The sequence below is a fragment of the Ixodes scapularis genome, unplaced genomic scaffold, assembly GCF_016920785.2.
Source record: "Ixodes scapularis isolate PalLabHiFi unplaced genomic scaffold, ASM1692078v2 PGA_scaffold8__174_contigs__length_109621045, whole genome shotgun sequence".
NCBI classification, from domain to species: Eukaryota; Metazoa; Arthropoda; class Arachnida; order Ixodida; family Ixodidae; genus Ixodes; species Ixodes scapularis.
In genome coordinates this window covers 106839360-106854037 of record NW_024609883.1, presented here as the reverse complement: position 1 = coordinate 106854037, position 14678 = coordinate 106839360, and the positions used below count along the sequence as shown (strand labels likewise).

The following is a 14678-nucleotide window of genomic DNA, read 5'->3' as shown; positions in this document are numbered from 1 at the left end:
ACGTCGACATCTCTAGTCGTCAGCATCTCGCAAACATTTACGAATACCCATTGGATGTTCTTTTACACGGAGAATACATGCGCAGTTACATCGAGCTAAAGAACGCTAGCCGAATAAGAACTTTCAGAACAGGGTGCCCAAGCGCTTTACACCTAGGGAAATGGCATCGTTGCCAGCGCGCATGCGTAAAATCCATAGCCTGTTTAAGGGTCTTGAAAGAAAGAACCACTTTTCGAAGTGTTGCGCGAATGCCCAAACTCGCTTTGCACCGCCTCCCCCCTTTTTCCCAGTGTCGCACGCAGTAGGGAGTTTCCCTAGACTTTTCCCTTCCCCAACGCTCATCGCAATAAAGACGATACTACTGCGCATGCGTGCCGACAGCATTGTCCGCAGTGTGCGCGATTTTGTGACGGATCTCGAAAGCGTTACCGGACAGCGAAAATGATTAACGAGTTTCATCAAATTGTTCCGATATCTTTGATAACGATACCAAACATCGATAGGGTTCACGCGCAAAGGTGTAGTATCGGGTATCGGAGTTATCGGAACGTTCTACTAAACGCCCTAATAGGAAGTTTTAGTCAATCGTTTCGATACTTCCGATAACGATAAGCCCGATAGCCCGCCGAGACCTGCCCACATGCACCGCGTCGTTATTGCACTTATTGGAACGATCGACTAAAACCCCCACCAACTCATCAGTTGCTTGGCGTCTATTTTTTGCCACTTGGGTAAAAATGCGTTTTTGTACTAATACACTTTTGTTTTGTTTTTTTTTGTTTCTTTTTGCAGGAAAAAGTGGAGTATATATTTCTAGTGATATTTACAGCTGAATGCGTTATGAAAATTATTGCCTACGGATTCCTGTTACACCCAGGTGCTTACTTACGCAACTCATGGAATTTTCTAGATTTCGTAATTGTAGTTATAGGGTAAGTGCCTTCGTTTTCTCTCCAGCATATTTCGATACCGCGATACTGTTGACAACGCACCGACCATACGACGAAGTGTCGCACGAGTGCTACGTGTCAGCGCTTACGCGCCCATTTGTCGCCCGGTACGCGCTGATTTTCGTAAAGTTATGTGCAAGCTGTCTTAAGTTACCAGTATATGCCACTAAAAAGTTAATCCATCCGCTCTCATTATATAACGGGTATTAAAGTATATATCTTGCTATATATGTATACTTTTTGTCGCTTTTTTTAAAGAGGTCAATTTTTCTGAGGGTTTCCAATAAAGCGGGTAACTGAACAAAAGGATTGTGAGTCCGCAGTCGAACTTATGGTAGATAATCATGTAGTTTAACACCTAAGACTGTGGTCCAGAAAAGGGGAAAAAAAGACGTTTAGTTGAAGGAGCAGACACAGTAGGGAATGCCTCTGTGTGCTCGACTGAACTTTTTTTTTTTTTTTCTGCACCACAATTTCGGTGTTAAACGACATGATTAACTGGATGACGCTACCACGTTTGCTAACTTGATCAACCTCTAAGCAAGAAGTGTGCAATATATGAGGCGAGCAACTGTTCCGAATTGCGGCGTATCGGAACGCTAGGAAGGGAACGTCAGCTAAAGGGTAACATAGAGAACGCCCAGGGAAGGCGCGATGACGATGCAGTCAACCAAGCACGCGCCGTCATCTCTTCATGTCGCGGGGTATACAAAAGCAGGTGGACGAATTTGGAGGGTAAACAGCCGCACGAGGTGCGCAAGAGCCTTGCACACCGTATATTCTTCTCTTATAAGCGTCTGTTCTCATAGTAATGAAAAGCGTTGGTAATAAAAAAAAATGATTTTTTTTTCTTTGCAGTCTTATCAGTACAGCCCTGTCCTTTTTTATGAAGGAAGGGTTTGACGTCAAAGCGTTGCGAGCATTCCGAGTTCTAAGGCCATTGAGACTAGTTTCTGGAGTGCCAAGTAAGTGTGCACCGAACTGGCTCTGCAACCACCGTTTCTCTTCTGCCCATTTCGATGTGCTACTCAGCGCTCCAACTTAGAGTGTATGTAATATTAGTTCCATAGTACGGGATGAGTAAGTGTGCACTCCATGTTGGAACACTGCAGTCAGTCAGGTTTGCTTTCAGTTGCAAGAACACTGTAATACGTCTGGTGCGTCTACTTTCCTGCAATGCACACAGGCGAGCCAATCCCTGCAATCTACGGAGCGAGCTGAGCCAATCAAAGAGTTGATAATTTGTGAAGACAAAAAAAAAAAGTCTGCGTTGTGGCACTGAGTTCGACGTTTTACCAGTGCTGTTGGCGTTAATGAAAAAAAAAAATGTAACGAAATAAGTTACTGACTGGTTATTTTCATATAAAAAGAACGCGTTACCGACCTAAGTTACCTTAAAATAAAGAAACGCGTTACCGTCACTGACAAAAAGTAACGCACGTTACTTTCGCGTTACTTTTTAAATTATGAATTAACGCGTTGTACTGTTTCGAAGTTTGAGGTATGAATGAGCGCTATATTTCAAGAAACATTATGTCCATGCAGAAACTGAACATAAATATTTTTTTTTACGGCTCCACTTAAATACTAGCAATAAAAATACGAAGAAAACGCCTAAATCTAAAAAATTCACTTAACTTGGCGCCTAAAAACACGAAAAAAATGTAACTGTAATTTTTTTTTAAGTTTTGGGAAGAATATATAACGAGTGATGTAATTGCGTTACCCGTTACTGTTTTGAAAAAGCAACGCGTACGTACTACGTTACCGAAAAAGTAACGCGTTACATCCAACAGTATGTTTCACTGTGCTCAGTGACACAGCGCAGAGTGTTTTATTTAATCAATACATAAGATCAGCTTAGTGATTGGCTGAGCTCGCTCCGTAGACTGCAGTGATTGGCTCTAGCAAGTGCTTTGAGGGAAAGAATATGCTCTAAATTTCTTAGAGTGTACATGCTTTACCACGGCGAACAAGATGAGCCAATCACTTTGACGTACGAAGATAATTCAGAAAATTACAAAACCCAGCACACATCTTGAGTGTGTGCCATGAACTGGGGAACTAAGTATGATAGTTCATGTGCTCTGCTTCTTTGCGCGAAGAGAATGTTTTACTTAAAAAGCACTGGTCGGGCGGAATTCTGTGGTGATTGGCTCTTCGCTAATCTTCGCATCAGTGAAGTCAAGACGCGAGTGACACAGGCTGCGGAAAAGCCCGCTTCATCTCACCGTGCTTCCTGTTGCAGGTTTACAAGTTGTTTTGAATTCCATTCTGAAAGCCATGGTGCCTTTACTTCATATCGCTCTCCTCGTGGTGTTCGTCATCATCATCTATGCCATCATCGGGCTGGAGCTGTTCTCAGGAAAGCTGCATCAGACCTGCTACATCAACGGGACAAGTACGCTGCCGCCAGATCGCATCCTTTTTTTCTCGTGTTTGGATTATGGAAATAATATAATAATCTAGGGGAAAATGTTCCATGCATCTCGGCCCCTCTGGATCCGTGGGGCATAGACGCAAATATTGGAAATCCCGATGGCATCATATGGCTGGCCACGCACACATATAAAAGATTCCCCCCCCCCCCCCCGCCCCCCCACCCCCCCTTAAAAAAAAAAGCAAGGAAGAAAAACGTAATCTTTGGGATACTCTGCATCTTAGAGCGTCGCCAGCGGTGTCACCATAATAATTAGAATTAAAACAAAAATGTTTTAATAAATGGCAGATAAAGAAAATGCGCGGACGATCACGCAATCCGATCAGGTAGTGCGACATTTCGACGATGTAACGTCGTGATTGTCTGACGGTGATGTTGCGTCGCGCGGTGTGTCTCTCGTGTAAACCAGAACCGATCACACACACACACGAAACAGCCAGCATCAAACACGTTCTTGCGCATGCGCTTCACAAATTGCTTCTCGGTCGCATTCGCGTGTCCCTTCTTCCCTCGGCAGCGTTCTCTTCTACGTACCGTTTCACGTTCACGCACAGCATGAATACGTTCTGTCCTCATACCCGTAAGGAGACCGTCGGCGCCTACACATCGACGACGTAGTCTCCCACGGGCGCGTTTGCGACGTCGAGGAGCCGCTACTTGCTCCGGCGTCTGCTTCGGCAGCCGAGGGAACGGGCGACCGAAGGCCAGAAAGAGCCGGTGGACAGGAGCACGGTCACGTGACCCCCAGCGCCACCGCGATTCGCCGAAGGCGCTGCGTTTCAACCGCGATTATTCTCAGTGAAAGGGCGAGGGTATCGTTGCTCTACTCGCCCTCTCCCGGCACCAAAGTCACCCGCGATGAAAGCCCGCATGCTCCGTTCGTTGTCGGCAACACGGCACTCGCCCAGTGCAAGCCCAGCATAGCTGACACTCTAATATGCTCCTGATCGCAACAAAAACCGTATTAAGAAAAAAAAGAAAGGTCGTTCCCCCTCATGCGTTAAATTAAGATATATGGTATGTGTCTTGTATCAAGCTGCGGGAGCCACTAGATAGGTCAGACCAGCAGATGAACAGATCAATGACTCCGGGAACATTACAATGAAGTTTCCAAGGGCTCACCTGATTCCTATCATCCCGTAATCATGAACGCCCGTTCCTGCACATACACCAGGCCCCGTTTCAAAGAGTCAGGAATATTGAAGAAAGGGGTGGGGGGGGTTCGACATAACTGCAGATTCGGCCGGGAGACTATTCCTGACGAAAACTGAGATTGAATTTCTCAAATTAGAGATGACTCTGTCGATCCGACTTTGCATTTTATCCCATCGTCTCTTCCATCGTTCCTCTCCTCTTAGTTACCTTCCCTTTCCTCGATTTCTCTACCTTTAATCGGTTCTTCGCTTTTGGAATTCCTATATGTCAGTTGGTAGCTGATAGACGTAGTTAAGTCATCTACGTCCCACAGGTTTATGCTTTCTTCAACCTTTACCCCACCAACACGCTCTTCGTTCATTAATCTTATATTAGATTTAAGTTATTTATTTGAGAGGTACGCGTTTCAAGCGCCAAAAGCGTTGTTTCTGTCTATAACAACTAAACCTCGTGAGAACCACTTCGCGCAGCTCAGGAAAAACGCGCAAAACTTCCGGCTTTTATGTGACAACCAGTATAGTTAAATTTCGCTACGCTGTTTGCAGTCAAATTTAATTCAATCGAAATGTTTTGTAATACTCATAAAGTAGAACTGCGTTTCACGTATATCATCGCACAGTGCCCCGGATAATACTTTCTCACGTTTAAAAGAACTGCGGTTGGAAAATCTTACTTTTACCCTAGGAACGGTCACCTCCCTTCACTCGAAGATTAAACCCGCCTCAACTACCGTTAAGATTTAAGCAATTACAGGTGACATTAAGGAGTTAACGGTACCCTAAGTATTAATGTAAAAAAAGTGATTAATTACAGCCCTAAGATATTCAAGTGCCGGCATTTTTGGCGTTATCAGTTTCCTGGCTGTTTCAATGTACCTCGCTGGAAATCGTAATTTTTTTAAAACTGTTTTTACTCTGTAGCTACAGCAACGCCGGCCGATCGCTCAGAGCCAACCTAAGAATTAATTGAACCGATTCAGCGGGAGAGACGAGACCAAAACTTGGCGAAGACAGGAAAAGTTCCTTATTAAGATTTCGTGGCCTTTCGCGCTGTTTGTTTTTAATTAGGCTCAATCAACGAGCGGACAATTTTGGCACAGGTTTACTCAGGGAAGTTCGGTTTATGGCACGCCACTGGATTAGTGTGTTCGCGTCACTTTATGCGCCTGGGGCAATGTGACGCTCGGTTCAAGTTCAACCAAAATATTAAGTTGTTTTTCTATTGCAAAAATAAACAGTAAGTATCGCTGCGTATTTGTGCCCAAGTGTAGTACTATCTTTTATCATAACTATCTTCATAACTATCTTTTATCTTATTAAAGAAGTTATAAGCGATTTCGCAAAATTTTCCCTGCAAAAAAAAAAAAAAAAAGGTGGACGACGGAGCCTTCGATAGCGAAGAGCTGAATGGCGGGAGTTACAAGAAAGGTTCCACAATTTCGCATCGAAATTTTCAAAGTCACTTCAAGCTTTTGAATAAGGTAACGGTTAGTTCTAAAACTTTGGCCTCTGGTTCGGATCACTGGAGCTTCATTTTAACACAGGCTGAAAGTTCAATTCCTGTAAAAAAGAAAAAGTGTTTCGTTCTTGAAGACCTATATTAATAAAAAAAATATTAAGCAATTCATTATTCTGAATGTATGTGGCGGTTTCGAGTCTCTGAATAGTCGACAGGGCTTCGACTGAGTGTTGGATGGTCACCGTTCTGAATGAGACATTTACTCGCCAAGTTTGATCCCCTGAACCAAAGCTCTACCTATACCAGCATAAAGTCAAGGCCTGGTCGCCTTTCCCCTCCAAACGTCACCACTAGTGGCCACCCAGGCAGCGCCGCCTAGCTTGCGTCAGCATGGCTGCCAGCGCGTCTCGCGGCGTCAGCCGTCGAGTGCGGCGCTCACACGCGTGGCGGCGACAAGACCGGAGCGTCTGCCGTTTTGCGGAGACCCTCTCGAGCTTCAGTCTTTTTGCCGCATGGGGCAGGTCGGCGATCCACAAATGATGACGTCATGCGGAGGCCTTGCCTTCTAGGTGCCATTGGCTACACTCTGAAAACTCGGAAGCGCCTATTCTGCCGCAAACCGCTCGGGAGTGTCAGTCGCTATAATTTACGAATGGAATTCAGCAGGAACGTAGTCAGGATTTGTTTTCGGGGAGGAGGGGGGGAAGGGGGGGGGGGGGGGTGTAAATAATATTTTTTTTTTTTTTACACTGAAAGGGCTTTTTGCTAGGCTCAATGTAAACTATTCATTGTGTATTCAGACATATATAGGACCAGTTCTCCTTATTGAAGTGTTTCTGCAAAATGTATGATACCGTGTAAGATCATTCAGTATACCCAATTGTAATTGCCTTTTCTACAAATGCACGTGCCAGTTGTAAAAAAAAGAGTTGCTTTTTTTTCTCGAGTACCCAGTTTCTTTATTTGACATTAGATAAACCGTGTATCAAATCATTAAAAAAAAGGACCAGCGAAATTTTGATTATTCAGCCATATCTTTTGTACTTTAGAGGAGAATCTCGTCAACTTTAGTGCTGATCCTTGTGGCTTGCTGGGCCTCAAGTCGTTGCTGGCTCTGTCTTTGTTCACGGCCCCCTTGTCGCGACGTCTTACTTTACGTCGCTGAACATACCGTATTCGCGTGAAGGCATCCTAGCCAAGATTGTCGCACCGCTCACTTTGCAGGTTTGCTGGTTTGCAAGAATAGTATACTTTTATAATTGACACTGCGCTCTCAAAAGCAAAGTGGAAAGTTGGGCCAGTTGGTTCGTGGCTCTTTAAATAATTAAAAGCGCCTTGTGTCGTTCCATTTTTTTGTCCTTGTCTTTTTCGGCGCTTTTAATTACTTAAAGAGCTCTCAAAAGGGATAGAAGGAGAGACTTTGGGTGAAAAGGGGAAAGGATTAGCGACGCGACTCGTCTCGAAGGTCCTGAAAGATCACGCTGGCGATCTTTAAACACGCGTGCATAGCCTCGCCCCGCAGAGAGGACCAGGCGGTGCCATTTACAAACAAAACCCAAAGGGGACCGTATAACAAATACAGAGCTTGTTATGGGGGACCTGGGATTTGGTAACTTTTGCCTTGTATCTGTTGTGCTACCTCATAGAGTGCAGGCTGTACTCGTCCGAACGCTTCCATTCGGTACCTTTTAGTGGTGGGAGGGGGGGGGGGGGGGAAGTTGAACTACTGAATTTTGTTTGGGGGGCACACATGATCCCAGAGGCCCCCCTCTCTTCCTAGCTACCTGCCTGCAACTCGAAAACGGGACTGAAAATGTGTTTATACCTAAAAAATAAAAACAGTTTCTGTTGTGACACAGAGCATAAAATGCGGAGATGCTTACTGCCACACCGCTTCCTTTGTAAAGCTTCCTTCGTAAATTGCAGCGATGCATCGCTGCCATTCACAAATCGCTCTCCCGGGCAATTTGCGGCAAAATAGGCGCTTCAGATTTTTTAGAGTGCTAGCGAGAGTTTTTAGGAATCGCCGTGCGTGGCGAGTTTTTGGGCCTCGCGTCGCAGCTAATGAGCTTGCGGTGGTTGCCGACAGCCGAGTAACCAATCACTAGGCGATTAGCGCGAACATACTAAGCCAGCCCCTGGGAATAGTGAGCTTTCGGTGAGTGTAGCAGCGGTGGACTCCAATGGGAGTCCCGTACAAGGGTCTTACGGGCGCCGCCATTGTGGCCTTGCAGACGAGTTTGCGGAGTCGGAGCCGCACCCTTGCGGCGAGTCCGGCTTCGTCTGCGACGCCTCGGAGGGCCACGTGTGCCGGGGCTACTGGACCGGCCCCAACTTCGGCATCACCAACTTCGACAACTTCGGCCTGGCGATGCTCACCGTCTTCACCTGCGTCACCAACGAGGGCTGGACAGGCGTGCTGTACAACGTACGCGGCCTCCATTTACACCCTCGCCGGGATACTCTCGTTTACTTTAGTTCGCAGACATCTTGTCGCTCATTGGTTCGCATACAATGCTAATGGCCAGCAACTCGACATCCCGAACGCGGTCACCATACGGCGCTGCCTGCTTCGAGGAACTTGCATCCATCACAAACCCTCTGCGCCGCTCGCTCGCGATTGGTCACCAGCGCGCTGTCACCTGATCACTTGACCACCGTTCTACTCGCGACTACTCGAATGAGAGCCAAACTCCTGCAGTCACTTGTTGCTTGGTTCCTCTTGATGCTTAGTACAAACACTACTCGACAGGGCTACGACAGCATTTTTTATCTGCTCCCCCTTCTCTTTTTTAGTATAATTCCTTAGGGTGTTGTTGGTATTCGGCTCAATCGATAAGTCTAAATGCGGAGACTCTTCGTCCTTAACTGCCCTGCCTGTTCTCGAGCAAGCTTGAATATGCATCGACATCACCGGTGCGTACCAAGAATAAACCTGCAGAGGGGGCGCGAGCAGAACATTTTTTTTTTTCAATTTCCTACGGCATGATGATAATGCAATTAATTCAAAGGTGCAAGCGAGCTGTTCTCCTATCCCAGAGATTATTATCACCATTTTGCTTCTTTTTTTTTTTTTTTTTACTTAGGTTTACGAGCAATGTTTTTATAAGGTTTGCTACAAACGACTGCTGGGAGCGGCGCTGAGTGACGTTTGGCCGTCTGCCTCTCTTTCTCAGATCAACGATGCAATGGGCAACGAATGGCCTTGGATCTACTTCATAAGCCTCATTATCCTGGGTTCGTTCTTTGTGCTCAACCTGGTCCTGGGTGTACTCAGCGGGTGAGTAGAATCTCTTCATATTCCGGAGGCGTGGTACCTCAAATATCAAAACCTAACAACGTTCGAGGGTTTTTTTTTGTTTCTTTTTTTGTTTTGAGTAACACGGCTATGATAGTTGAAGAAACGTACTTAAGATGTGACTGTCTCTAACCACCACTCCTTCTCTTCTTCGCAATTAGTGCTTTATTCTACTTTACCTAAGGAGACTGCTGAGGTTAAAAGCAGAGATGCTTCAGACCCGAGCTCCTAAATGCGTGCAGTTTTGGTTCGTTTTTGGTGTTAATATAACATATAGAAATCTCCGCCTGTTGCAGTACTCTCATTTTAAAATCAAACCTTTTGTTCGCTCGATTTTGATTGATCAATAATTTAATATGGCTCCTTCTTTTGTTTTGCGTTTCAAGCGCCACAGCAACCATTAGTAAAAAGAGACCACAGTGAGACCACGCCAGGCTGCATAAGAGCAGTTTTCTTTTTCTCGGTCTTCTTCTGGCGTGTGATTTATGAAATAAGGATTACTTTTAATATAATCGTTATTATAAGCTGCCCAGTGGTAACGATAATATACGAGCTACGTCCTGGGTGTCTAAAAGCCCGTTCACACAGCTGGGTCTACTTAGGACCGAGTTATTGTGATCTCTTATGACGAGATAATACACTGGCACGTTGTCGCCCTTAATGAGGCGACCGTGGAACTGCATTTTACTAGGCTTTGCACTGTTTGTGAGATCAGATTACGTACTAATTATAAAAATATTCGTTTATAACATTGTCAAATAAAAGAAAATGACGCGAAAGCAAAAATAGGAAACATACCGAGACTTTAAGAGGGACAAACGGTCGTAAGCCGTCGCAAATGTGTCAGTCGGCCTTTAGGCTGTCCGTGTCCACATATCGTTGACCTTTTTCTCTTCAGAGAGTTTTCCAAGGAGAGAGAGAAGGCCAAAGCTCGGGGCGACTTTCACAAGCTGAGGGAGAAACAGCAGATCGAAGAGGACCTGCGAGGCTATCTGGACTGGATCACGCAGGCAGGCAAGCGATGCGTCCGCTTTTCTTCTTCACTCACCACGTTGTCTCGGAGGTGCCGATCACTCCACTCTGACTGCCCACGAGTTACAAACTCACCGATTAGAAAGCACCGGACACGAGTCTGTTCAGTGCGAAGTACACACGGTAGACGTTAATGCACGACAAGAGTGTTTTCCCGTAGGCTGTGCATATTGCACCTGGTAAGCGCACTGTGTGCACCTGGAGTGTAATTTTAGGTGAGTGGCATTCAAGCTTTCTTGAAGAGCCATGAGTAGTGCTACTCTTGTCAATGGAGTTCCATGGAAGAACATCTGTGAACTTCGACGAATCAAATCAAACTTCTCAAAAGGGATGTAACAATAGGGGTGATATTTGTCTTTACATTTCCTTACATGATATCGACGAACTTCGACGAATCGAATCAAACTTTTGTTGAAATCGGTTCAGGTTGATTCTAAAAAGAGATGTAACGATACGAACGAGCGTTAATGTCACATACAGATGTAACGTCTTGGGCAGATTTGACGTGGCATTCAAGCTTTCTTAAAGAGCCAGATGTGACGTGGCAGATGTGACGTTATGGACATATGTAACGACACGGACAGATGGGACGTCACTTAGAGATGTAACGTCAGGGACAGATATGACGTAATGGAGAAATATGACGTCACTGAGAGAAGTAGTGGTAGCATATATAGTTTTCTCGCACAATTTATCGGTGAAATTTACCACGTCGTATGACGCAACCACATGTTGTGACGTCACTTTGTCATGTGATATGTGGGAACGTATTCTGCGTTCACGGGAGCTTGGCAGGGTCTTTAAACTGCCCACAGAGAGGAGTCGTACTGAGTTGGCAGTGGTGTTGGAAGCACATGAGATCCTTTCTCCCCCACAGAGGACTTAGAACCAGACGACAAGGAGGCCGCCGAGGACCGGCTTAGTAAGCAGGATTCCTCTCTCGGTGTACTCGGACTGCGCTTTGCCGCGTCAAGGACCGCATGCTCTCCGCTTACTAGAACTGCTTCCGAAATTCGAAAAGCTTAATTTTTGCAGTTTTTTGCCTAATTCAACAATATAGTATAATAGTTTATCTCTGCTACGATCGCAGTGTATTATTGTAGCGAGACAGGGCTCACTTCACAGTCCTGTTAAGACTGGTTCACACTTGTGACTGTTTACAACCGAGTACCTTAAAGCTTCCTAGGATCTCTTAGGACGAGAGAACACACTAATGCTATCATAGGGTGGCCGTGGAAAACTTGGCATTTCCGTATATTTCCCTTTTGTTTTCGCGCATCATTCTTTTTTGTTTCTTGGCTTGAAGAACTTGACAATGATATATTGACATAGTACGTACCTTTGGTCTGGCAAATACTGGAGGACCTTCGCTCTAGCGAAATACAGTTTCAGGGACACGTCATAGATGGCGCCAGCATACCAGTGTGCTCTCTTGTCGTAAGAGGGAACGAAAACTCGGTTGTAAGCAAACTCAAGTTCGTGCCCGTGTTTTAAGTCTGTCCTTCTTTTTAACTAAGTGATGTTGATAGGCAATATAAAGAAACCTGTAGCGTCTTTAGATATTGAGCATGCTAAGGTGCTGTGCAAACTGTCGAGCACTCACATATTCCACCAGCTTTCTGTCGTGCTTTGTCCATGCGACTAAACTGCTTTGTCTATATCCGTCATTCATCTTTGTGAAGGCATGAATATATACGAAACTTTCAAAAAGTACAATTGACTTGGTGGGAAGTTATTCAGCACTTTTATGTTACGATGCTTAATTTTCAAAACATATCGTTGAGGGTGGTTTTTCCAAATGTCACGAATGTTTGCGCCAGATGCTCACCTCAAATGTTGGGGCAGGCAACTGATCAATGTATAACGAACTACGTCAGCCGCTTAATATATAGCAGTTTTTTGAAAAATGCCGCATTCAATCATTTACCTCGCGCGTCAGATCCATCTTAATAAACTTTAGAAAATGACGCGCATAGGGAGATTTTACGCCTCATCAGTATTGTACAACGAATGTTTTGTCCCATATTACGCGCGTGATTTCTAGTCCGCTTACCTTTTCTTTCCTTGGTACGATCAGAGCCCGCCCGCTTAAGAGTCACTCCAAACAGTTAAACTTATGGTTTGTTCGAATATCTTGGACGTATCAAGTCATAATTATTTCGCACGAGCGTCTTGTGTCAGAAACTGACAGCGAAATACTTCTCAGGACGATGCTTTCAGACATAACGTCCATGAAACGCTTAATGTTCTGCTTTTCAATAACGCAATTGTACGAGTTATTTGCCGTTCTCTGCACGCCCGTGTCCGCTTTCAGTGTGCATGGCATGTTGGCGACAGCACACGCATGCACACGCACGTGCCTGGGTTTCTCACGTGTCTCGCAAATATTATCACCGTCACAGAGCACCAGGAGTCTTGGGTGCAAGGGAAAAGAGGTGAGAACACAAATACGAGCATAAGGCCGCGCTCACGCTGCGAATACATCATACAAGAGACAGTATGGCTGCAGTCACCGTCTGAGGCGTGGTGAATGGATAGATGGCTGGATGAATCCGGCTGAGCCCTTTGGATCGGGCGGTAGCTTACGCCACCTAGCCACGAAACCTAGCAGTGCTTCTTCCTCGTACGACGGCCCTCTCACGCTGGTTATATAAAAAACAATTCTGCAGACATCTTATAAACACGTAGATGTACGAAGCAAACCTGCTGCGAGCATGGACGAGTCGTGTCCGCAAACAATTCGGTCATTACCGTGTCTTTTGTGTGGTGTATGAGCAGTGTGAATGCGACTTAACAAAAACAACTTGAAAGTAGTTATTCCGAGTCTTTAGTGTCTCCACCACACAGCCATCACCTCACCGATCCCCGGAAAGGGGGAGAGCCAACGCCTCAACAAGCCTGTACAGGCAGGACAGCTCGAAACGCGTGAAGCGACATAACTCCGCCATATGAAGTGCTCCAATCCACTTTCGTCTGCATTTTCTTTTTTTTGTGCCCGGAGGAATTTTGTTGTTGTTTTTACGGATGTTTGGAGCGTCCTCATCACGGGGTTCCGGAAAGCCACTCACACGCTCTCTTGGCTATCCCCAAGGCCCCCGCTGTTGTTCGAGTCTGAGCCTCCCGAAACGAGAAAGGGAAGAATACGAGGGCGAAGGGGCGAAGCCTCTTCGCGCGAGCCGTTCTTGGACGGCCGCACCCCTTCGACTTTCCTCCCGTGGCGACGGCGGCCGCGGGTCGCGGCAGAACAGACAGACAGGCACATCCATTGGCAGCTGAGCTGTGACGTCGAGTCCACCGAGCGCCGACGTCGCAGAAAAGCAGAGAACGCGAGGAGAAAAAGCCATGATGTTGGAATGTTTCATGTCCGAACAGGAGACGGACGGGCGGTCACCAACTTTCACTTCCTATGCCGGAGTTGTGCCAATTCACACGTTTTGAAGCGTCCTGTTTGGACAGGCTTTTAGACAACGAGGCCGTAGCGGAAAACCTTCTACGTCACCTAAAGAGGCAAACGCGGGTCAAGGATTGGGCATGCATCTCAGCTGCGTCAACGTTCGGCTGAGACTCGCCTCCAATCACCGAGGACACGAGTATGAGCCGGACTATGACGCAATACCGGTGTCCAATCCGTTCGCCCCGTTTGGCCTTTTAAGTGACGCAGAAAGTCCACCCCTCAACCTTGTCATTTAAGAGGTGTCGGCAGAGCACCTCACTGCGGTCAAAGAAAGGGGCCCAGGAATAAACCCTTTTCAAAAGTGCGCGCCATCTAGTAGCTGCTGGGCCAACTGTCCGAGTTCGCCATTGCTTGGGCACGTGTTCTGAGCATCCATTAGGCGCGAGGACTACGTCAGCGGTCAGCGTGAACTCGGCTTAGTTCGATTCGAAAACGAGTGCTGAGTCGGCGTTCCGTGAGGGGACTAGGATTCAGTCACACGCTTGGTGCCCAGGAAATGGCGGCCGCCAATGTTACTTGATGGAGTCTTAAAAAGGGTCTACTGCTATCGAGGGACAATCAAAGAATGCAGACCGTTCTGCTGACCCCTCCCCCCCCCCCCCCCCCCCCCCCGCCCCCAACCCCTCTCTCCTCTACAGAAAAAAAAAAAAAAAAGATTGAATTGAAACGGCAATCATTTGAAACGTCAGTGACAACAGATGTGGCGTTTCGGGGTCAAAATGGATTGTCCTCTTCTGAGCTTTCCTGTCAGACCGCAGTGATTGGCTCTTTCCTTTGTGCAGACATGCGGGAATTGTCTATAGCGAAAGTATCCGTTTTAGAAGGTTACTCAGGTGCATAATGGGGGGTAGTTTGTTAGCTAAGCACATGCTTTGAGCGATGGTATCGGAG

The 14678-nt window shown here is 46.2% G+C and overlaps 1 protein-coding gene across 1 annotated transcript in view; it reads left to right on the top strand.

Annotated features, from left to right (window-relative positions):
• The first annotated feature begins 1806 nt into the window (after positions 1-1806).
• Positions 1807-14678, top strand: part of LOC8032775 (muscle calcium channel subunit alpha-1) — an 83607-nt gene continuing 70735 nt past the window's right edge. Inside the window, exons 1-7 of the mRNA XM_040505074.2 lie at positions 1807-1915; positions 3199-3351; positions 8238-8431; positions 9180-9283; positions 10200-10315; positions 11211-11255; positions 12736-12768. Of these exons, the coding sequence (XP_040361008.2) occupies positions 1837-1915; positions 3199-3351; positions 8238-8431; positions 9180-9283; positions 10200-10315; positions 11211-11255; positions 12736-12768 (724 nt within the window). The 5' untranslated portion in view covers positions 1807-1836. The remainder of the gene's footprint in view (positions 1916-3198; positions 3352-8237; positions 8432-9179; positions 9284-10199; positions 10316-11210; positions 11256-12735; positions 12769-14678) is intronic.